Source organism: Leptonychotes weddellii, chromosome 1, assembly GCF_054177405.1.
Source record: "Leptonychotes weddellii isolate Sample4059 chromosome 1, ASM5417740v2, whole genome shotgun sequence".
NCBI lineage: Eukaryota > Metazoa > Chordata > Mammalia > Carnivora > Phocidae > Leptonychotes > Leptonychotes weddellii.
In genome coordinates, this window is record NC_138369.1 from 99,502,141 (window position 1) to 99,525,987 (window position 23,847).

The 23,847-nt window shown below is 39.8% G+C and overlaps 1 protein-coding gene across 2 annotated transcripts; it reads right to left on the bottom strand.

Moving 5' to 3' along the window:
• Positions 1-111: 111 nt before the first annotated feature.
• Positions 112-13,353, bottom strand: TRIM59 (tripartite motif containing 59). Of its 2 annotated transcripts, XM_031037793.2 has the most exons (3): positions 13,198-13,353; positions 12,151-12,229; positions 112-3,456 (listed from the first exon to the last, which is right to left on the bottom strand). In XM_031037793.2, the coding sequence occupies exon 3, from the start codon at positions 3,451-3,453 to the stop codon at positions 2,242-2,244; it is 1,212 nt and encodes a 403-aa protein (XP_030893653.1). In that variant the 5' UTR covers positions 3,454-3,456; positions 12,151-12,229; positions 13,198-13,353; the 3' UTR covers positions 112-2,241. The 2 variants fall into 2 exon arrangements, with proteins under 2 accessions (XP_030893653.1, XP_006742232.1); XM_006742169.3 differs by lacking the exon at positions 12,151-12,229 and having other exon boundaries at positions 13,198-13,351.
• Between the last annotated feature and the right edge of the window lie 10,494 nt (positions 13,354-23,847).

Consider the following 23,847-nt stretch of genomic DNA (forward strand, 5'->3'; position numbering starts at 1 on the left):
AAGCTCTATGACATGTCTTAAAGATTTAAAATAGATAATTCCCATAACTCATGAAAATTCCCCAAAGCTACCACTCGAGTTTGAGCACCTTATTAAGCCACTCAATGCAAATAAAATAGCAAAATAAGTTTATTAAAATATATATTTTGTTATACATAAAACTTAGAAATATTTCAAGATTATATACTTTAAATTTTACAATTTCATCCTCCAGGTAAGAATTAAAAAACAACATGTATTAAGAATCGGTTATTTGTATTCTTGACTATATTCATGCACACTACATAAAATTCAGTTTTGTCTAAGAACTGGCAACTTACAAAATGGTAATGTCAAACCTAAAATGTGTGTATATGTTCCAATCTTATAGATGATTCTTAGACATAAATTAGTCCTAATTGAATAAAAATCCTGGCTTAAAGTTTTGGTAGCATGACAGCAGGAACTCTGGAAAGACATTGTCTCCCATATGCTGACTGTAGGCCTTGGGCAAATCACTTTTTGTTGTGTTTGCTTATCTACAGAAAGAAGTTAATACCTACTTCAGACATGTGACATTAAGTGCTTGACACAAATAGCTAATAAAATTTCAGTGCTTACTAATAAACGTATTCAAAAAGTTGTGGCATTTATGGGGCGCCTGGGTGGCTCAGTTGGTTAAGTGACTGCCTTTGGCTCAGGTCATGATCCTAGAGTCCCGGGATCGAGTCCCGCATCGGGCTCCCTGCTCAGCAGGGAGTCTGCTTCTCCCACTGACCCTCCCCCCTCTCATGCTCTGTCTCCCATTCTCTCTCTCAGATAAATAAATAAAAAAAAAGTTGTGGCATTTTTGTATTGTGACTAATCAACTTCAGTCTAAAGTTAATATGTTGTATTTATATTTCAGTACCTTAATATTTAGCTCCCCCCACCACCTCTATTAATACCCTCCAAATGTTCTTTGCCCACACGATTGTTAACTGTGCTAGATATATATTCTGATTCTGGTCATATATTTTACTTGATAGAGCCAGCCACCTTTGTGGTAAGATATTCTCAGCAGATAAGACTTTAGGAGCATTTTAGAACTACAGCCATATTAATTCATTATAATTTATATGTAGTATAGAACCAGGAGCATTCCCTAAAATGACTTGAAAAGTCTCTGAACTAGATAGGGTTCCTAGGGAATGGATCTAAGAGCAACAGCCAATTTGGAATTCTGGAAAACAAATGACCTTTTACTTACAGTTTTCATGGACAAAAGTCCTACCACAAGCACCACAATTCCAGTCCCTGTTAACAATAAGGAAACTAATCAAAGGGATTTGACTTAAGAGCTACACAGGCTCCCATTTAAGCAAAATTCAAGAAAGTTAAATTATTGGTACTTTGATAATAGCCTAAGCAAATAGCAGAAAAGCCCATTTTTAAGACAAATAGAGTTAATATGATGCCACCTAAATCCAATGATGGAATATATCAACAATATACTATGCTGGTAACGTTTTGAATTTTTAATCTAAGAACTGATTTGACTGGCAAGACTAAAGCACTAACCAAAAAGTCAAACTTACACAAACCACAGAATAAAATAAGACCATCATTTGAAAAGGTCACTGTTTGTTCCCTAACAAAATATTTCCAAAAGCAGTAACTTTGTCAGGAATGAATGTTGATAAACATTGTAGGGCTCTTAAATCTATCTTAAAATACATAAATGCCTCAGGTATGTTTGATCAAAAATATCCTTAATGTAAGCAATCCCTTAACACTTTGAGACTTTGCTACTTGAATTTAAAACCTCTACTCACCATCCTTATTTGGCAAAAGGCTTTCAAGCCACATCAAAATAAAGGCCTATACACTCTAAGGATTTTGCCATCTTTTAATCTAAAAACTATACATAAAGAACTGCAACACTAACCACTGCAGTAATAGAATGCTAAAAGACAAAAAATGCTAAAAGACAGTAATGATACAGGAATGTTTCAATGCCACAGCAATAAAGTAAATGGGCTAATGTATTAAAGCAAGTGAACTAGATACTACTCTGGTTTAGACACCTTATGTATGATTTCTAACTGACATATTTCCATCATCTAAGAAGCATGGATGGTTTAACATATTTCTATATATTTGTTGTAACTCTGATAGGTCAGTTGGCTATTTTGTTTATCCATCGTACCCTACTTCTCCCTTTAGCAATGGTTTAGTCTGCTGTACAGAATAAGCCTATTTAAACAATTCAGATTTGAATTTTCAACGATAAACTATTTTCCACATGAATTCCTTCAGTAAATATAAAGTGTGACATAGCATATTCTTTAAATCATGCAGACTGTTAGATAAACTTTGGTAAACAGATAGAGAGACTTCAGAAAAACATATTGAAGTGATTTCATTTAAAAAGGCTATTATGTGTTGGTTAAAAAAGAGGATCAACATCAGTATCACTGAAATTAAAGTAACTATAACAACGTTTAAAATCTTAAAAAATTCAACTTCTTTTTCATCTTTGTCAGGCCAGGAACATGGCATCCTCTTTGAAGAAATTTTCATTTCAGGAATGAGAAGTTTCTTAATTTGTCCAATTTCTGTTCTGCTCCAATCTTCTTTCAATATTTGGCTTACTCGAGGATAAATTTCAACAGGTTGAACCTCAGGAAGTGGTCTTTGTTTCAAAATCTGCACATGTTGGCGGATATCATCAACTTTTTCAAGAAATTTAAGTGGAGACTCTTCCTGTAAAGATGATGTCAGTGTCATTAATTCAAGTTGCTGCTCTCTTATTTCTTTCATTCTTTCAATTTGTGGAGTATATTCTTGATTAATCAGATTGCTAACATCACAGAGAGCAGCTAGGAAAACTTTTTTTTTCTGTTCTAATGTATCACTAAGCTCCTTAAAATACTGTAGGACAACTTCCTTATCACTTTGGACCATTTTTTCTGAATGAGATTTCTGTTCTTCCAGCTTTTCAATAAGACGAGTAAGATCTGTCCAGTGTGTGTCAGTTAACTGTTCAAGCAGTTTTTGAGGCGTGTCCTTTTCTTTCAGATAAGCACTTTGAAGATCATCTATGGGATGACCATGATGTTCACCTATGGTAAGGCAATGACCACAAACTAGTTTTTTATCTAGGAGACAGTAAACATTTAATGGTTGTCTGTAATGTTCAGGACAGGTGACAATATCTGGATGGTCTTCTTGCTGGTACTTTTCAATAATAGCCCTTAATGCAAAATTAACAGGTAAAGATTCAATACCAGTTGGAGCAATTTCAATAATACTTCTGCAGTTAGGGCATTTGAGTGGAATTCGTAAAGGTCTCCATATATAAAAGTTCCCAGATGCTTGAAGAACGTTTTCCAAACAATTTCTACAAAATGTATGAGAGCACGGTAGTACACGAGGATCTTCAAAAATACTGTAACAAATGGGACATGTTAACTCGTCCTCAAAATTGTGCATTTCCTGTCAAGAGAAGAAAATATTTTAAGTCTCCATGTAACAAAGACACTTGTACATACCATATAAAGTTTTAGGTGTTAACCTCAAAACTATTAATATACTGTGCTTGTCATTTAAAAGATAATTAAGATGTTTAAGATTTTTAAATACAGCTTTTTTTTTTTTTTTTAAGATTTATTTATTTGAGAGAGCGAGAATGAGAGAGAGTACATGAGACGGGGGAGGGTCAGAGGGAGAAGCAGACTCCCTGCTGAGCAGGGAGCCCGATGCGGGACTCGATCCCGGGACTCCAGGATCATGACCTGAGCCGAAGGCAGTTGCTTAACCAACTGAGCCACCCAGGTGCCCTAAATACAGCTTTCTAAGTAATACAATTCCTAATAATATAGACATCATTTTTAAGAGCTTACTTTGGGACAAAAATCATGCTAAACAATTCTAATTTGTAGTAAATATTTCAAATTAAAGTTATTTAAGTTTGCTTCTATGCAAAAGTAAAATTCAGTGTTCTGTTGAAGTCTACTTAATGATAACCTGTGCAATTTTTACATTCTAAGTGCTAAAATCTAAACTATGCACAAGAACTGGAAGTCCTAGCCATAGCAGACAAGAAAAAAGAAAAGGCATCTACGTTGGTTAAAAAAAAAAAAAAGTAAAACTGTGATTATTTGCAAATGACAGGATACTTTATATAGAAAACCCTAAAGATCACCAAAAAACTTAGATAGAATAAATGAAGATTCAGTAAAGTTGCAGTATACAAAATTAATCTGTTGCATTTCTATACACTTAACAGTAGCAGGAAGAAATTAACCACATTTACCAGAATAAAATACCTAGGAATAAATCAAGAAGGTGCAAGACATGTACTCTGAAAACTATTCAACACTGATGGAAGAAACTGAAGACAACATAAACAGGTTGAAAAATATGCCATACTCTGGACTGGAAGAACATTGTCAAAATGTCTATACTACCTAAAGCAATCTACAGATTCAATGTAATCTCTATCAGAATACCAATAGTATTTTTCATAGAACTAGAATAAGCCTAAAATTTGTATGGAACCACAAAAGATCCTGAACAGCCAAAGCAATCTTGTAAAAGAACAACAAAGTGGGAGGTACCACAATCCCATATTTCAAACTATACTACAAAGCTGGAGTAGTTAAAACAGTATTTTTACTGGTACAAAAACACAAAGATCAATGAACAGGATAGCCCAGAAATAAACTCACACTTACATGGGCAATCTCTGACAATGGAGACAAGAATATACAATGAGGAAAAGATAATCACTTTAATGATGCTGGGAAAACTGAACAGCTCTATGCTAAAGACTGAAACTGGACCACTTTTTTTTATACCATATAAAAAAATAAACTCAAAGTGGATTAAAATACCCAAATGTAAAACCTGAACACTCCATCAAGAAAACATAGAAAATAATCTATGGGGACATTGGTCTTGGCAACATTTTTCTAGATATGTCTCCTTAAGCAAGGGAAACAAGCAAAAATAAATTGGAACTACACCAAAATTAAGTTTCTGCCCAGCAAATGAAAAGGCAATGGGAGGTTATTTGCAAATGATACCTATCTGATAAGGGGTTAATATCCAAAATATATGAGGAACTTGTACAACCCAACACCAAAAACAATCCAATTAAAAAATGGGCAGAGGGCCTGAATAAACCGTTTTCCAAAGACATATAGATGGCCAACAGACATGACACAATGCTCAACATCACTGATCATCAGGGAAACGCACATCAAAACCACAAGACACCACCTTAGGTTTGTCAGAATGGCTAGTATCAGACAAGAAAAATAAGTGTTGGCAAGGATGTGGAAAAAACGGAATCCTGCACTGTTGATGGAGTGTAAATTGGTGCAATCACTGGAAAACAGTATGGAGGTTCCTCAAAAAACTAAAAATAGAAATACCATACAACCCAGTAATTCCACTCCTAGATATTTATCCAACAAAAATAACACTAAATCCAAAAGACGTATGCACCCCATGTTCACTGCAGCATTATTTGCAATAGCCAAGATACGGAGGCAGTAGAAGTGCCCATCATAAATGAACAGATGAGATCTGGTGTGTATGTATGCATATATATGTATGTGTGTGTGTATGATAAATATATAGAAACAATGGAATAATAATCAGCCATAGAAAAATGAGATTTTATCATCTGCAATAACATGGATGGACCTAGAGGGTATTATGCTAAGCAAAATAAGACTAATACCATGTGATTTCACTTATATGTGGAACCTAAACAGATGAGCAGAGGCACCTGGATGGCTCAGTTGGTTGAGTGTCCGACTCTTGGTTTCAACTCCAGGTCATGATCTCAGGGTCATGGGATAGAGTCCCACATCAGGCTCCTTGCTTAGCACAGTCTGCTTAAGATTCTCTCTCTCCCTCTTCCTCTGCCCTCCCCCCTGCTAGTGCTCTCTCTCATTCTAAAATAAATTAAATCTTTTTAAAAAATAAATGAGCAAACAAAAACACCAAAACAGATCCATAAATACAGGAACAAAAGTGGTTGTGGTCAGGGGGAGCGTGGGGATGGTGAAATGGGTGAAGAGGATGATAGGAAGGTTCGGGCTTCCAGTTATGGGATAAGCATGAAGATGAAAGGTACAACACTGGGAATACAGTATTTTAATAGGTCTGTATAGTGACATGGTAGCTATAATTGTGTGAGCATACCATAATGAATACAGAGTTGCTGAAACTGTTGTACACATGAAACTAATGTAATGTGCATCATTTATACTCAAAAATAAGTTAGGATTCTTTTTTAAGATTTTATTTATTTGCCAGAGAGAGAGAGCATGAGCAAGCACAAGCAGGGGGAGTGGCAGGCAGAGGGAGAAGCAGGCTCCCCCCTGAGCAAGGAGCCCGATATGGGACTCGATCCCAGGACCCCGGGATCATGACCTGACCCGAAGGCGGACACTTAACCAACTGAGCTACCCAGGTGTCCAATGGATTTTTTTTTTAATTATGCAAAAATAGGCAAGATTAAACATTCCTACTAAATAACAAATTGGGATTAGCAAAACTATATTCTTTAATTCAAAAGAATTCATGTTCCCAGTTGGCTCAACCATAGTTCCTAAGGCAAGGTATTAAATTTCTCTAGTAACAGTTACTATAAATTTCTTAGCTTCTTCAGTTGAAATACTAGTATGCTTAAAGTCCAGGATCAGCGTAGTTTAATATTCCAAAGTAATAATTCTAATTTGCAGATTTGGAAGGGAAAAACATTTTTTAATTAGTCCTTCCAATAAAAATCAGTTTTAAAGATGAAGTGTTGATTGGGGTTAACTATGAATTACTGACTAGTAGAGCGTTAGTGGTAAAGGACATCATTATTCCTCTTTCCTTAATGAAAGAAACCCAGCAATAGTAACTTGACCTCTTGGCAAGATACTTTTGACATTTCCAACAACAAAAGCCTGACAGTTTTGTACCCTACCTCGTCTTACAGTCTTAGTTTGTACCTATCCTCAAATTCAAGCCACAATCTCCAGGAATTACTTAGCTCTGATAGAGAAAAAGCAAGTTACACCACCATTTAGAGAACCTTAAAGAGCAAAACAAAAAACCCAAGTCTCATTCATGTAAAATATAAAGGTTACCAAATCATCCTCTATAAAGCTAACTTTTAAGATGAGTAATTTGAGAAGACATCTACAAATAATTGTGTACTTTTATTAACTATTAAAAACCTCTCTAGACTTTTGGCTCTATGCTCCTTCACATTTTTAAAATCAAACTCTTATTCAAGTCTCAAATTGGGCCCTGCCTCCTCCCAAATTAGGTCTCTTATTAATCTCACTGAATGCTGTCCTGCCAATTTATGGTATTTAACTGGAGTTATTAAGAGAATTTTGTAACATTTTCCTATATATTAGGATGTAAGCCTGCAATAAGGGCAGGAATTGTGTCTAAACACAGAACTTGTAGGTATTCACTAAATGTATTCACTAAACACATAGTAAGGATTCACTCAACATTGGTTGAATAAACACTACCCCTTCAGAAACCAACGTTAATGTCAGATCTTACTTTTTTGTTTTTTTAAAAAACAGCAAAATCTCTACTTTGTTTAGGAAAAGCTATAACAGGAGAGTCTATCAAAAATTACTCCATTCAGATTGACAATATTCAGAACGCTATTGAGTCAAAATGTGTCACACAGATCCTAAGCTTCAACTGTGAAACATTCCGGGAAATTAAGTAATTGGGCAACAGTACAGAAGATGACATTCATTGCAGATAAGTCCAAGAGAATGCATGCTGGGAAGATTTCATGACTTTACACCATATCTACAGAGAGCTCTATAATCACACAAAACCACCCATGAAAAACAAACATGTTTCTCAGAGGATTTTAGTGATGTCAGAATTCATAATGAAGGAATAAACAAAACAGCACTTTGCAGGGGAAAAATGACATTTGATCAGTGGACATATATTCAATTTAGATTTAATATTAGAGCTATTTAATGTTTAAGTGCCAAAATTAGGCCTAAAACAGAATCAAACCTTTCCCTCTAAAGTCTTATTTGACAAAAGGCTAGAAAACATTTTTCCCTGAGACCCATTTAGGGACCCCAAAAGCTCAACTTTGTTTACAATGAAGATATTTATAACAATACTGAAAGAAAATGTCATCTCCTGAGCTCATATAAAATAGAAAGCAAATATGGTCTCAAAAGTTAACTTTCACAGTACATAAACATTTTTAATAAAATTTAATTAGAAGTTTGTAGTTAACTTGAAGACACAGAAATGAAATCCGACTCTTGGATGACCCTCTTCTTGCTCTTAAAAACTGATTTTAGGCAATAAATTTATGACAAGTCAGAACTGGTTAACAGAAGCAAGCCTGGTTAAAAACAACTCTGTAAGGCCAGCAACTTTCTGACTCTGGTTATTGCCCTAGAAACAGAAGATAAAGGTGGTTTTCATGCTTAGAAGCTAGTCCTTCCGGAAACTAGTATGAAATTTTATGCACCAGCAGTTTTCTATATCCAGCTCAGACTTTTGAGAGGGAAAAAAGGAGCAAAAACTTTACCTATGTATATCTTCTAGGACGAATGTCTTGGATTTATCTATGTTGTATGTATGTAACAACACTGGAAACTAGAAGGCAGTGAAGCAATGCCCTCAATGTTCTCAGGAAAAAATGGCTTCCAACCTAAAATTCTATACCCAGAAAAATAAATTTTGGAAAAGAAAAGCAAGAATTCTCACCAGATTAATGGTGAAATTAAATCCAGGACAACTGTGCAGAAGCCTAAAGAACTAGTCTGGGAAAAGAAGACAGATCCAAAAGGAATCCAAAAGATCTTTAAGAAACGGAACTGACAGTATTTCAAGTGTCTGAACATACTGAGAGGTGATGACAAAACTAAAGTTTGGGAAAAGTGACAGAATCATGAAATGGGAGGAAATATATGGCTCATTTATCATATTAGTCATAATATTAAATACTGATTTTACCAAAAAACATGACTTATGGACTGAATGCCTATGTCCCCCCAAAATTCATGTTGAAATCCTAGCCGTTAATGTGATGGTATTAAGAAGTACAGCCTTTGGGAGGTGATTAGGCACCCCAGGAAGGGAGCTCTTACCAGAACCCAACTATGCTGGCATCCTGATCTTGGACTTCCCAGCCTCTAGAACTGTGAAAAATCTGTTGTTTAGGCCATTTAGTCCATGGTATTTTTGTTCTAACAGGCCAAACTAAGAAAATGACAATTATATTGGCTAGAGGGAATAAAGGAAGGAAACAGTGCTTAAGAACTAAATCTTAGGGGCGCCTAGGTGGCCCAGTCAGTTAAGTGTCTGCCTTTGGCTCAGGTCATGATCCCAGAGTCCTGGGATCAAGCCCCGCATCGGGCTCCCTGCTCTGCAGGAAGCCTGCTTCTCCCCCTCCCACTCCCCCTGCTTGTGTTCCCTCTCTCGCTGTCTCTCTGTCAAATAAATAAAATCTTTAAAAAAAAAAATCTATAAACAGATACCAAAATAAATCATTAAATGAAAGTGGTTGCTTCTGGGGAGCAGGAAGCAGGAGTGGGGAGATTGAGGGCAGGGGACTACTATTTTTCATTATTAACCTAAATACTGCTATTTTATTTTCAACTATTAATATCTAATTAAAAACATAAAATTTTAGACAGAGACAATCCTACAAGCATCTAGGCAAAAAAGTAAGATATCTAAAAGAAAAAACAATGGTCTCAGAATTCTCTTCTGGGAAATTTTAATTTCCAAAAATGGCCACAATAATCATCTCCCACATATGCTCCTCCACAGGGTGGCTTCAGAGGTACTCCCCCATCAAAAGATGAAATCTCTTCCCCACAAAAAACCCGGGCAGGCTATGTGACTACTTTGATCAACAGGATATAAAGTACAAGGGATGCTATGACCGTTCTGGGTATAGCCCTTAATTAGCCTGGCAGGTTATTGCACCAGAGCCATGAATCACTATGTAAAACAAAGTTCAGACTACTCTGCTGGCAAGAGAGGAAAAGTAGAGAAGCAATGAAGTACCAGACATGTGAGCGAAAAAGTCATCATGAACATGCAGCCAGCCAAGCCTTCAGATATTTGTTACATGGTGGTACATAACCAGAACATCTCCAAAGCAACAAGGAATGCTGAAAGATCATATAGCAATGTCCACAGGGTCTAGAAGGAAAAGGATATGACCTAAGAATTATGTACCCAGCCAAGATGTACTTTATTCATGTGAAACAAAAATACTCTTAGGAAAATCTATAGGGTTTAAAAAAAAAATTGTATAGGGCAGAGCTGAAGCTATATACTTCCATTACCAAACAAAAGGAATATAAAAAGGATTCATCTAAAGAAAAAGAGTTAGGGGCAACTGGGTGGCTCAGTCGTTAAGCGTCTGCCTTCAGCTCAGGTCATGATCCCAGGGTCCTGGGATCGAGCCCCATATCGGGCTCCCCGCTCAGTGGGAAGCCTGCTTCTCCCTCTCCCACTCCCCCTGCTTGTGTTCCCTCTCTTGCTGTCTCTCTGTCAAATAAATAAAATCTTTAAAAGAGAAAAAAAGGAAAACCAACCTAGGAAAGGCAGAAGAAAAATAATAAAAATAAATGAAGAAAACAATGAATTAACAAAATTGCTAGTGATAGACCCAAGAGTTGTCAGCTCTTTAAATAAATAAGCCATTAGCTATCTGGGATAGGCAGCCTCCAAGATGGCCCCCAATGACCTCCACTTCTAGTACTCATGTCCTTTTGTAATCCCGTTCCCTTGAGTGTCGACTGGACCTAGTGACTCCCTTCTTTTTAAGATTTTATTTATTTATTTGAGAGAGAGAGCACAGAGCCTCCATAATGTCTAACTAGCATATTATAGGTGCTCAGTACTGGGAATAGATTATGGAGAACAGTACAAAAAAAATATCATTATCCATTCTATTACACAGTAGTGTGTAAATGATTTTTTTAATTTTAATTCACTAATAATGCCTTTCATCTTTAAACATGAATAGTAATAAAACATCCATTACATTTTACAACCTCTGAAGAAAATTATGCTTACATTATAGGGTTAAGTGAGTTGCTCTAGAACTTATAGTGTGAGTCAGCTATAAGGCTGGGAAAATTCTGATGGGGTCTCACATCTTTGTCGCCCTAACTGATACAAAGCACATTTTATGCAATTCAAGATTACTTTAGAAATACTACAACTGTGCCATCCATATACCTAGGGCAAGATTTTAAAGATACTTTTGCACATATAAATATACAAAAATAATGAAGGGTCACCATAACTCTTTCAAATTAAAAAAAAAAAAATCCTATGGTCAGATATGACTTTAACTCTGCCCATTTGCACTGTTCTTGCATTTTGACATCAACCTATTTCCCCAAACTAACAAAGAAACTACTTACGTGATTTAACCAAGAACTGAAATGAGAAATTCAGATTTTCATTGCTTTTTCCTCAGTACTTTTCACAGTGAAAATATATTCAGCAATATGTTTGCTGAAAGGTAATGTTAAAACTAACATTACCTGAAATCAAAATTTCACCTTGCCAGACTAAATTATGGTACCTTACTTCAAAGGATAGCTACATAGTCATCAAAAAAATGCAAATCAGTATGTAAATGCATAGTAAAAAGGTATCCAGATAACTTAAGTAATAAATGCAACTTGCAGGTCTGTATGTATAAAATGATACCATTTGTGTGTTTAGATGTACACAAATCCTCATAAAATTTCTGAAAGGGTATACAAAAGTGACTAAGGTATAGGTCAGATGAGGGGGTTGTTTTCACTTTATGCTCCTCCTAGATGGCTTGAATTTTATACACCAACATGTCTTTTTTCCCAAGATTTAAAAATCTCAACTTGGGCACCTGGGTGGCTCAGCTGGTTAAGCGACTGCTTTCGGCTCAGGTCATGATCCTGGAGTCCCGGGATCGAGTCCCGCATCGGGCTCCCTGCTCAGCGGGGAGCCTGCTTCTCCCTCTGACCCTCACCCCTCTCATGTGCTCTCTCTCTCTCATTCTGTCTCAAATAAATAAATAAAATCTTTAAAAATCTCAACTTACACTTTAAATCACATACTTAAAAAAATTTACCCAGGATTTCTTTTGTATTCACTTAATCTTTCAGGGCTTACCTAACTTTGCTGAACTTCTGGCTTAGTGACTGAATATACTTGATCTTCTCCAACTTTTTCAGTTTCTTTTATTTGTATTCTAAAATTAAAAATTTTATCTTAATATTTTAGATTTACATTCTCGAAGAATGTATTAAATATGACATCACAGGAATGGTTATTTCACTCTTTGATGTTTATCTCCCCTATGCCTCATTGTGTTTTATAAAAATAGTGACAAATATCAACAGTTGTTGGTGCAGGAGAGGTATCACTTGTACACTGAAAATCCCAACAATCCTGTGACCAAATATTGTCACAAAGGACCTCTTTTTGTAGCGTCAAGTATCTTACGAGTACTTGAAAATGTTAGCCAACAATGGTGATGACGGAGCGAACATTCGTGAGCATTTTAGACTTCTTAAAGTTAACCTGAAGACAAGAAACATCCATAGGAGTGAAAGATCTTGTCAGCCTAAAATTACAAATACTGATTTAGATTATTCCCATCAATACGTCTCTACATCGCTCAGTTCTGCCTTTTAAATGTTGTGGCGTCCTGGGTCAGTTTTTCCTATTGCCCCTCAGAACTGAGGTTTCACACCTGTAAAATGGGCATAATTACACCCACTGTTAAGTCTCATGAGAACCTCTCACAAAGAAGGGCCTCAACATAACCGCACCCTTCCCTTTCTCCAAGGGTTAGGACAAATCTTCCCGAGCCTCCCTCCTAATGCACTTCCACCGCCCCGGCGCCCCCCGACCCGAAACCACGCGAGGCAGACCAGGTCTGTGGAGTCCCGCTCTTCTCATTCACCCTCCCCACCACACACGGCCTGCTCCCTCACGGAAATTTAGCTCCGTACACACGGGACGGAGGAAAACGAGGTTCCGCAACCTCCTCCTCTGGGACGAGAGAGAATAAATGCAGGACCCATGCCCATCCTCTCCATCATCAAGCCCCTGGAACTCTCCACCAAACATACCCAGTACACCTGCCTGCGCTTACAGGCAAAGAGGGACCCAGAGATGCCTTCTCGAACCCGAAGAGACGCTCCTTAGACTCACCGCGGGAAGTTGGAAACCAACCTACTCCAACAGGCCAGAACTGCTCTACTGCCTCCAGACTCCGCGTCCCCGAGATGCTTGGCGTCCCCGCCCTCCTCCGCCCTGAGAGATTTCAGGTGCCCAGACGGGGCGGGGCCTCGCAGAGCCTCACGACGCAGGCGCAGTCTCCCGGCAACATTCAACTGCGTAGCGTCCGCCAATGGGAAAGAGCGCGCGGCCGCCGTTCAAAAGTAAACGGCCGGTAGCGCCTGCGGAGGCGGGGGCGTAATTGCGAAGGCTTGGCTCGAAGCCCTGGGCCAGCTTCCCGCACCTGCGCACTAGGCGCCCGCCCGCCTCTCGGAAGCTGCGGAGGCACGCGGCAGGAGGCGCTTCAGTGCGTGCGGGTGCCTCTGGAAGCCGCAGACTTAGGCTGGGCCGCCGCCGCCTTGGGGAGGTGGGACGTCGTCCAAGGCCCCGGGAGAGGTGGAGCCTGGCGGCGGCTGACTACCCCCACAAGAAACATTCATAGGACTGTTTTTTACTCGGAACCAATCTGGCACGTCCTGATTCTAGGCTTTAAAGTGCAGCGTCTCCCATTGTTACCTCACAGGTTCTCTGCAGCGGGCAACCTCCACCGGCACACGCAACCCAGCCTGCAAGCTCCGTCCTCCCCTGACTCCGAGTTTCCCTACCTGGACCTACCAGAGTTCTTGGCTGAGTGTGGGGGCGGGGGCTTCTGATTAATTACAGTTCTCTTAAAGAGAACTTACTCTGTGACAGTTAGTGGGACCCTAGGACTTCTTTAGGACCATCTCCCTCATCTCCCTCCCTCCTTTTCCCAACTCGTGAAATTATCGCCTACAGATGACCACTGTTGCTCAGTATTCCTGATTTCTGATTCAATCTCTTCGCCCTATTTCACCTTAAGCCCCTAGAATCAGAAAACATGCAGTTCACTAGTCCTTTAACCTTTTTTTCTTGAGAAACTTTATCCAGCTTTATCTCAAGACTCTTACACACTTTCCATCTCTTAACTATACTGAAAAGTCATTTGACACTGTGCTAGATAAAACAGCCTTGGGGGCGCCTGGGTGGCTCAGTCTTAAGCGTCTGCCTTCGGCTCAGGTCATGATCTCAGGGTCCTGGGATCGAGCCCCGCATCGGGCTCCCTGCTCCGCGGGAAGCCTGCTTCTCCCTCTCCCACTCCCCCTGCTTGTGTTCCCTCTCTCGCTGTGTCTCTGTCAAATAAATAAATAAAACCTTTAAAAAAAAATGAGCCCTGGCATACTGTGTATTGCCAGTACCTTCAGGTATTAGGCTCTTATGCAGTAAATTATAGTAAAATATTAAACATGATTGAAAAAACAAGGTAGTATCAGTGAGTCCTCAGTCAGTTTCAGATATCTTCGCCAAGTCAGTTACTGAAAAGTTTGCTTATGATGTATGGATTCTGGCAATATCCCAAGATTCCTACTGTTACATGATGGTATAGCTCCATTTCAGCTTTATTATGCATATATATTTCCTATTTAAATATTGGATTCATCCTGATAGATTTTTAATTTCCTGTCATAATAATATGGATCTCTTTGCATAGCAATAAATACACTATATCTATATAAAAATTATTCTCTTTAAAAAAAAAGTGAACCAGTGAAGTTAACTATGGATTTTGGGTGATTATGATGTGTCAGTGTAGATTCATCACTTGTAACAAATGTACTGTTGCAGGATCGTGGAACGCAAAGGCCAAGATAGCATTTTTGAGACATTGTATGGTACAACTTAGTAAGTTTATTTAAGTAGCGCAAGGACAGGACCTTGTATGAAGCTGGTTATATGCTTAGTGCTCAAGGGGGAGGGGACATGCGGGAAGTATTAGATCATGAATGTTTTCTTCGAAATTCTACTCCTTAAACTACTTTCCCAAGATGTTCTGGTGCTTATCATTCAGCCCTATATATTAACTATTGGTGAGATGTACAGGCAGTCATGAGACCCTTTCAGAATGTAGCAACCAGCACACATTTGATCTTTATCAAGACTGTGCAGGCTATAGAACAGCCTACTGGGCTAAAGGTGAACATTTTTCTCCTTCTATCCCTCATCATTTCCCCCCTTGACCAATTTTTGGTCTTTAAATCTCTAAAATTGTTGAAGGGTGAAGGGCTCATCTTCTGTAACTTCTCCAAGCTGACAGGGGTCATAGAGATGTCCCTACCTATGGACGGAAATTGGTCACTATCTGTCCCTGTTAATAACTATTACAGAAGCCATTGCTACAGAGTTCAGTTTCTAGTAGTAAGACTCATCTGTCGGCTGGGCAAGGGAGTCAGGAACTGCTCGCATGTATCTGGACAATAGGAGAGAACAAAGTGAAAGACAATATATTAGTATTAATGTTTTAATGAAAATAAGAGCAATGAGAAGATCCTTTAGCATGGACCATGGTCCACTTCCTGACCAGGAATGTAACCAGTCATTAAGTGGCAATGTAGGGCCTTTAAGAGCACCAATTTAATTATTCATATCAGTAAGTAATCCTGTTATATTTTTCTTATAATCTGGAATATAGACACAACATTCCACTGTAATAATGGCACATGATCCTCCTTGTGCCTCTGCTAAGACATCTAATGCCATTCTATTTTATAACATTTGAGTTACGTTGGTGCTTAATAATGTAATGCTGTCTTGAGAGGCATTTAAGGCCTTAATTGTGTTTTTATCAAGGGCCTCCATGTGTCTTATGACATCTTCTAAATCTACTGATGGAAGAAAAATAGACATCAGATGCTCATACCAATGGAACATGGCTCTTGTCCCTCATCGTTTTAGATACGGAAGATTAGCTGGACTGGGGGTATGTCCTAGTGCTATTGCCGTGCATCCAGGCATAACCTGTGGTGCATCTTCCAGTCCAGCCTGGTGGAAGCCATGGCCACAAATCTGGCCCACATAACATTGTGTTCCGGTCGGTGCTAGCCATCTGATGCCTGGTCGCCTTGTGCAGTGGGGCAAACCAATCCTTTGCCTGTGAAATAACAGGATGGCCACAGGGTGCTTTGGAGGAGCCACTCCATTTGGCGAGTACTATTGGGCTATGAATCAAGAGTATGGTTTTTTGGGGCACCTGTGTGGCTCAGTCGGTGAAGTGTCTGCCTTCGGCTCAGGTCATGATCCCAGGGTCCTGGGATGGAGCCCCGCATCGGGCTCCCTGCTCCGCGGGAAGCCTGCTTCTCCCTCGGCCCCTCCACCTGCTCCTGCTTTCTCTCTCTCTTTCTCAAATAAATAAAATCTTTTTTTTTAAAGATTTTATTTATTTGACAGAGAGAGACACAGGGAGAGAGGGAACACAAGCAGGGGGAGTGGGAGAGAGAGAAGCAGGCTTCCCGCGGAGCAGGGAGCCCGATGCGGGGCTCGATCCCAGGACTCTGGGATCATGACCTGAGCTGAAGGCAGACGCTTAACGACTGAGCCACCCAGGCGCCCCAATAAATAAAATCTTTAAAAAAAAAAAAAAAGAGTATGGTTTTTCTGTTCCCAGCATACAAGGGCCTTTTGCCTTAGTTGTCCTATTGTATGAGTAAACCACGTATATCCATCACATATTTGTGTAATCCTTTCTGGGTGTATCAATTGGAAGGACTTGGTAGTGGGGAAATTTGTTGTCATGAGCCTATCTGTGAGTTTGTATATTCTGTTAAAATGTTGATAGTTTGAGGATAAGAGAGAGGTGCCTATAGACTAGCGAGTCCCATGTAACATTTATCATAGGCCAACAAGAAACATTCTTTTTAGTAATAGAAATATCCCAGATGTGTTGGTATGGGGGTAAGTCCGTGTTGGGTGTGGTTAAAGGCAGCCACTGATGCTTTGCCAAAGGCTCTACTTATGATTTTACATTAACAGAGGTGGCTCCCAGGACAAATATGGCTAAGGGATAAAACCATTAAGAAGCATTCTTTGCCTGACATCCAGCCTAACAAAATCCTAATTAGGAGGAATTGTTGGCAAGTGGGAGACGACTTGTCCTGAGAGGTAAGGGCATCCCCAAGTATATTCTCCAATCCAATTATAAGGACGGTGGGGGCCATCCATTATCTCCACAAGTTCATAGTTAACCCCATGGAGAGGGGTATGCTCTGACTTTTAAGGAACAATTTTGTTATCCCAGCCACATAGAATTGATCAAAGTGACAGCTGAGTTACATAATTGTTGGGGAGTCTATCCCAGTGTCCAACTGTTTAAATAATCATATGCCCATGGGGCCCTTTTTATTATCCCCATAGAGTAATAAGCAGAAAGATTGTCTATATATGAGCTATTATAGCAATCTGTCTGAAGTTTACCTCAAGTTGTCTAGCTTAGGCAAACAACAAACATTTAAAGACAATTAAAACTAGAATCTAACAACCATAAGGATGCATTATTGAAGCATAATTTTTCTCTCTAAATTCACCCTTATTTCCAGAAACAGCCAAATCAAGACTCATTCATTTATAAAACAAGTCCAGTTTTAACAAACTTGGCCTAATTATTTACATAAGCTCAGTAAAAATAGCGATTGATCACATACATCCTTTAAAATCTGTTTTGCTAGGACTTTTTATAAGGAATTTTTAGATTGACCTTTTAATAGCCTGTTAAGGCCAGAGCAAAGCCAAATATTTGCCTGCAATACCATAGGTTTGGGTGTATTCCTCGTCTTGAGGTCCCCAAAATATCCTGAGGGTTCTTGCACCTGCCAGGAAGTAACATTCTTTACTCACCTGCCAGGAAGTAACATACTTTACTCACCTGGTAAGGGTGCTGGGAACTCTGTAAGCAACGTATCAGGCTAACATTCTCAAGGAGTTTTAATGGCTCCATAAAGTCAATCTTAATTCCTTAGAGCTGTCTGTCATATCTCAGTCTATGTATGTCTCTCTCAAATATGACATTCCAGTCAAAGCTTTGGTATTATAGCCAATGTTTCCAATAGTGTCCTATTACAAGAACAGATGCTCATTGAACTTATGCAAATAATTATAATTGCCATGGAAGAAAGAATATTCATTGAGAGGGTTTTTTTTTTAAGATTTTATTTATTTATTTGACAGAGAGAGAGACAGTGAGAGAGGGAACACAAGCAGAGGGAGTGGGAGAGGGAGAAGCAGGCTTCCCTCGGAGCAGGGAGCCCAATGCGGGGCTCAATCCCAGGACCCTGGGACCATGACCTGAGCCGAAGGCAGACACTTAACGACTGAGCCACCCAGGCGCCCCTCATTGAGAGTTTCTGACTTCTAAAAGGCTCAGGTAGGAAGAAAAGTTAAATGCTTCAATTTGTTCACAACAGAGTATGTTATCATCTTCCTCAAGTCATTCAGTCCTATTTTATTAGTTTTTGTTCAGTTTGAATGCAGCTTTTCCATTAGTTCTGGAAATTCTTACCCAGCTCATTTTTATGATTTTAAAGATATCAAAAACCTGTATTTGTCAAAAGTCCTTTTTATGAGTCTCCTTGAAGATGAAACACATTGTGCAAGAGCATCAGAACAATAACTATAAATGACAAAAAAAACACAAGACTCAGAAAATGGACATGGTTAGGGGCGCCTGGGTGGCTCAGGCAGTTAAGCATCTGTCTTCAGCTCAGGTCATGATCCCAGGGTCCTGGGATCTAGTCCCGCATCGGGCTCCCTGCTCAGCAGGGAGCCTGCTTCTCCCTCTCCCTCTGCCTGCCTATCTGCCTACTTGTGATCTCTCTCTCTCTCTCTCTCTCTCTCTGTCAAATAAAAGAAATGGACACGGCTAAAGATCTGATATGGGGTTCATTATTATGTAGCTGACAAGGAAGTCAGTTATTTCTGTGACACACAACATTTCAATCATTCAAGTAATGACCTTATATCAGCACGTATTAAAACTTAAGGAATTTCATGTATTTTCTAGAATAGTTATAGCATTTACCCATGCAAGACAACCTAAGGCTTATCATTATTGGTTTGACATTGTTTTCCAAGTAACTTAACATACCAAATAAACAAGCCTATTTAGTCAAAAAGACTTCATTTACAATTCTGATCTCAAGGAAGTTTGTTAAAAACCCCAGAAAGTGGGGCACCTGGGTAACTCAGTCAGTTAAGTGCCAACTCTTGATCTCAACTCAGGTCTTGATCTCAGGGTGGTGAGTTCAAGTCCCATGTTGGGCCTCATGCTGGGTGTGGAGCCTTCTTTAAGAAAAAAAAAAAAGAAAGAAACAAAACAAAACCTCAGAAAAAAAAAATTTTTTTTTTAATTTATTTAAGTAATCTCTACACCCATTACGGGGCTCAAACTCATGACCCTGAGATCCAGTCACACTCTTCTGACTGAGCCATCCCCAGGTGCCCCAAAAACCTCAGAAAGTTTTAAAGTACATGCCTAAATAGGATTACAGGTCATTGAGGTTCCTGGGTGGCTCTGTCATTAAGCGTCTGCCTTCGGCTCAGGTCATGATCCCAGGTGGGGAGCCTGCTTCTCCCTCTTCCTCTGCCCCTCCCACTGCCTACTTGTGCTCTCTCTCTCACTCTCTTTTGCTCTCTCAAATAAATAAATAAAATATTTTTTAAATTTTTTTAAAAAAGGGATTACAGGTCGGGCGCCTGGGTGGCTCAGTTGGTTAAGCGACTGCCTTCGGCTCAGGTCATGATCCTGGAGTCCCGGGATCGAGTCCCACATCGGGCTCCCTGCTCAGCGGGGGGTCTGCTTCTCCCTCTGACCCTCTTCCCTCTCATGCTCTCTGTCTCTCATTCTCTCTCTCAAATAAATAAATAAAATCTTTAAAAAAAAAAAGGGATTACAGGTCATTATAAATTTAATATTTATATTTAACTAAGGGATTCTACAGAAGATTAGATAATTGTTAGCAAAACTTAGCTCCTTTAACATTGAGAAGTTTTAACTCTCTTAAGTAATCAAAGATCTGATAAAGACAAAACATAGAAGCTTTGGTTTTCTGGGCAGATAATGAAAAGAGAGGGGAAAAAAAACACTTTGTTTACATTTTCTTATCAAGAGCAGACCAACAATCTAAGAAAATTTTGTCATTTTAACAGAGAGAGAAAAGCAGACTTTCAATCTTATACCAGTGCCCTTTTATTTTTTTAAAAGATTTTATTTACTTATTTGACAGAGAGAAACAGTGAGAGAGGGAACACAACCAGGGGGAGCAGGAGAGGGAGAAGCAGGCTCCCCACTGAGCAGGGAGCCCAACGTGGGGCTCAATGCAGGGCTCGATCCCAGGACTCCGGGATCAGGACCTGAGCTGAAGGCAGATGCTTAAGGACTGAGCCACCTGGGCGCCCCATACCAGTCCTTAGTCCTAACCACATATAAAATTCTATTCCAAAAATTTCCCCTCACAAGTCTTCTACAAATTTCTTTTTCATTCGGATTTTGTCCTAAGACTCTTCTCTCTTCTTTTGCTGACCAGTCTCATTTTAGGACCAACTTACTTTCTTTCTCTCTCAACAAAACGTATTCCCATTCCTTTTATCTTTCTTATTAAAAACATTTTTTCTCACATACAGAGTTGCTTCCCTAATTCCCATCAGTCTTCATTACATTTAGCAGAATTTTAACTTAGAAACCTTAGTCTCCAGTGAAAATTAAATAGTAGCCAATTGTGAACTATTATACCAGAATTCTTTAGACCTGCAATTTATATATTTCATAATTTCGAAAGACATATGTTTTTCCATACTACAATCTTTCAATAAAGCAGAAAGCATGATTACCAACAGACCCAAGTATCCTCAATTTCTCTGCAGTAAGAAGCCAAAAGCAGGCGAACCTATATTCAGTAACCAATGTTTAATATTCTATCTTATTTGGAAAAGACTTACTTATCCAATGAGTTTAACCCAGTTTGTCACCTAACTTAGCAGAACTTTAAAGGTTCAGGTTACCAAAGAGTTTGAAAGCTATTTTAACAGTTACCCATGAGAACTTTGAGACAGACAAAATTAACCATCATATTAAGCCATCTTTTGCTGACAAATTGCAACAGAAATTAACATGAGAAATTTGACCTTTAGTAAGCCTTGGTAGAATAAAAATTTTAATGCTCTAACGACATGTCTTTTTTTTTTAAATAGGCTCCCTGCCCATCATGGAACCCAATTAGGGGCCTGAACTCACGACCCTGAAATCAAGACGTGAACTGACACTAAAAGCCAGATGCTTAATCAACTGAGCCACCCAGGTGCCCCCAGACACGTCTATCTTAATTAAACTAAAAATTTTAAATTAGTTTAAATACCAAATATGTTGCACCCGGGTCCACTTAAAAGTTAATCAATTTGTTCCCCACTGTCAATTTTTAGCGGGGGGCACCTGCGGGGAAATGAAGTGGGCAGTTGAAGTCCAGGGAGGGGTGCCCTTCACTCCTGGGGAGCGAGGGTATGAGGAACAGGAGCCCGTGGCCCCGGGGCACTGAGGACGTAGAGGGGCTGATTGCGCAGCCACGCCCTACGTGGTGCAGAAACTGGAGGAGAGGAAGATGGAGGCAGAAAAGGCGAGTCCAGGAAGGCTGGAGGTCAGCCTACTGGGCTAAAGGTGAACATTTTTCTGCTTCTGTTCACCATCAATAACACTCTGGTGGAGGAGGTTGGTAATGGGGGAGGCTACGCATGGGGGGTACAGCGCAGGAAATACAGGAGAAATCTCTGTACCTTCCCCTCAATGTTGCTGTGAACCTAAATTCTAAAAAAAAAAAAGTCTATCAATTTTTTTAAATTTTTAGTGTCATTGCTTCTAGAATTAGTTAATACGACTGAATAATGCTTTGAGTTATTACATTTTCCACCTCTGTCTTCCCCCCTACCTCCTTCCCCGAAAACAGTTCTGTCGCAAGACAGATGTAGCTCTCACGAGACTTAACTGGCTTCTGTTTTCCAAAAAGCCTCAGCCCACTGAGGAAAATAACATCTCAGGGAAGAGGCTGAATGTTTGGCAGAAGCAGAAAGAGAGACGGCTGGTGGCCGCTTCAGACTGGAGGTGACTCAGTTCCGCGTGGAGGAAGCGATCACACCTCACAGGAAGGGCTGCATCTGTTTCTACAGGGAGACTGGCTTCGAGGCCCATGCGCTCCCAACTCTGCCATGGCTTTCTGTGACCCAGCATGACCAGGAAGTGGCAGAGAGCTTCCAAAGCCCACACAAAGAGCGGCAGCCTCAGCAGTGACCCTCAGCTTGCCCGACTTGGGTGTGTGGGCTGGGATTCAGGCCCTCTGCAGAAGATAATGTTGGCCTGGAAAGTGGGGCAGAAGAAAACACTCGGGGGGGCGCCTGGGTGGCTGAGTCGTTAAGCGTCTGCCTTCGGCTCAGGTCATGATCCCAGGGTCCTGGGATCGAGTCCCACATCGGGCTCCCTGCTCCACGGAGAGCCTGCTTCTCCCTCTCCCGCTCCCACTGCTTGTGTTCCCACTCTCGCTATCTCTGTCTCTGTCAAATAAATAAATAAAATCTTTAAAAAAAAAAAAAAAACACTCAGATGCGGAAGTACATACTTATAATCCATAAGCTTAAAAATCGGAGGTGCTAAGGAGCTCAGCTACCCCCCCCCACAAAAGGAAGGGGAAAGTTCAGCTGCCTTGGGGCTCTGCCTATATACTGGCACTGATCTCCTTTTGATAGAATCTAGGAAAAGGAAAAAAGATGATAAACTTTGTGGTTATCACCAGGTTATATGAAGATGAGGTGATAAAACTTGAATTTTATGTCGATCCTTGGTGCTCAAGTCAGACTCTCTGCTTAGACATTCTCTGTCTCAAGCACCAGAACAAAGGGCTCAGTCACAGAGAATGCTCCGTAGGCAAGCTAAAACACTTTCCGATGTGGGGTTTTCGTAGCTACAGGATTCAACATCCCCTGTTGTCTTCCACTGCATCAGCCTCAGCGGAATTATAACACAGACAACCTGTGATTTTCCAGAGCTGGAAGATACCTGTGGTTCATTTCTAGGACCTGAAAGAAAACACAGCAACAACTGGTACCGTGATGACAGTGGCAGCTGCCCTGGGGACAATGAGCTATAGGAGGATTTCCTAACATTTCATAGAGGTTCATTTTCGCTGCAAAAAACACCTAACTCTATGCTGCAGTAGAGTTCACAGACTCAGAGGAAATCTAGAAAAACCTCATTTTCAGGGGGATAAAAATCTACCTACCATGTTGGCATTGCCTTAATGATTGCCTTAAGGCCGAGTCTGAGCCCAAATTTGATACTATTACCTAAAAATATATAAACTACACAATTTTATTTTTTTAGAGAGGGAGAGGGAAAGAGAATCGTAAGCAGGCTCCACACCTGACTCGGGGCTTAATCTCACGACCTTGAGATCATGACCTGAGCTGAAGTCAAGAGTCAGACACTTAACCAACTGAGCCACCGAGGTGCCCCTAAACTACTCAATTCTAAACGCTGAGACATATATAGAATTTATTTTCACACAACCCTTTTCAGCTGTACCTCTGAATGCAATTTGGAAAATGAGAAGTCTGTCTTCTGTTCAATAGCAGTTTACCTCCTAACTAGTTTCCTTTTCATTTGCTATCTATCATTAAGAATCATTTTATTTTGGGGCATCTGGGTCGCTCAGTCGGTTAAGCAGCGCCTGGGTGGCTCAGTCAGTTAAGCTTCTGCCT

What these genes read in the sequence shown, in the direction of transcription:
- TRIM59 (XM_031037793.2), bottom strand. Translation starts at nt 3,453, where the DNA reads ATGCACAATTTTGAGGACGAGTTAACATGTCCCATTTGTTACAGTATT.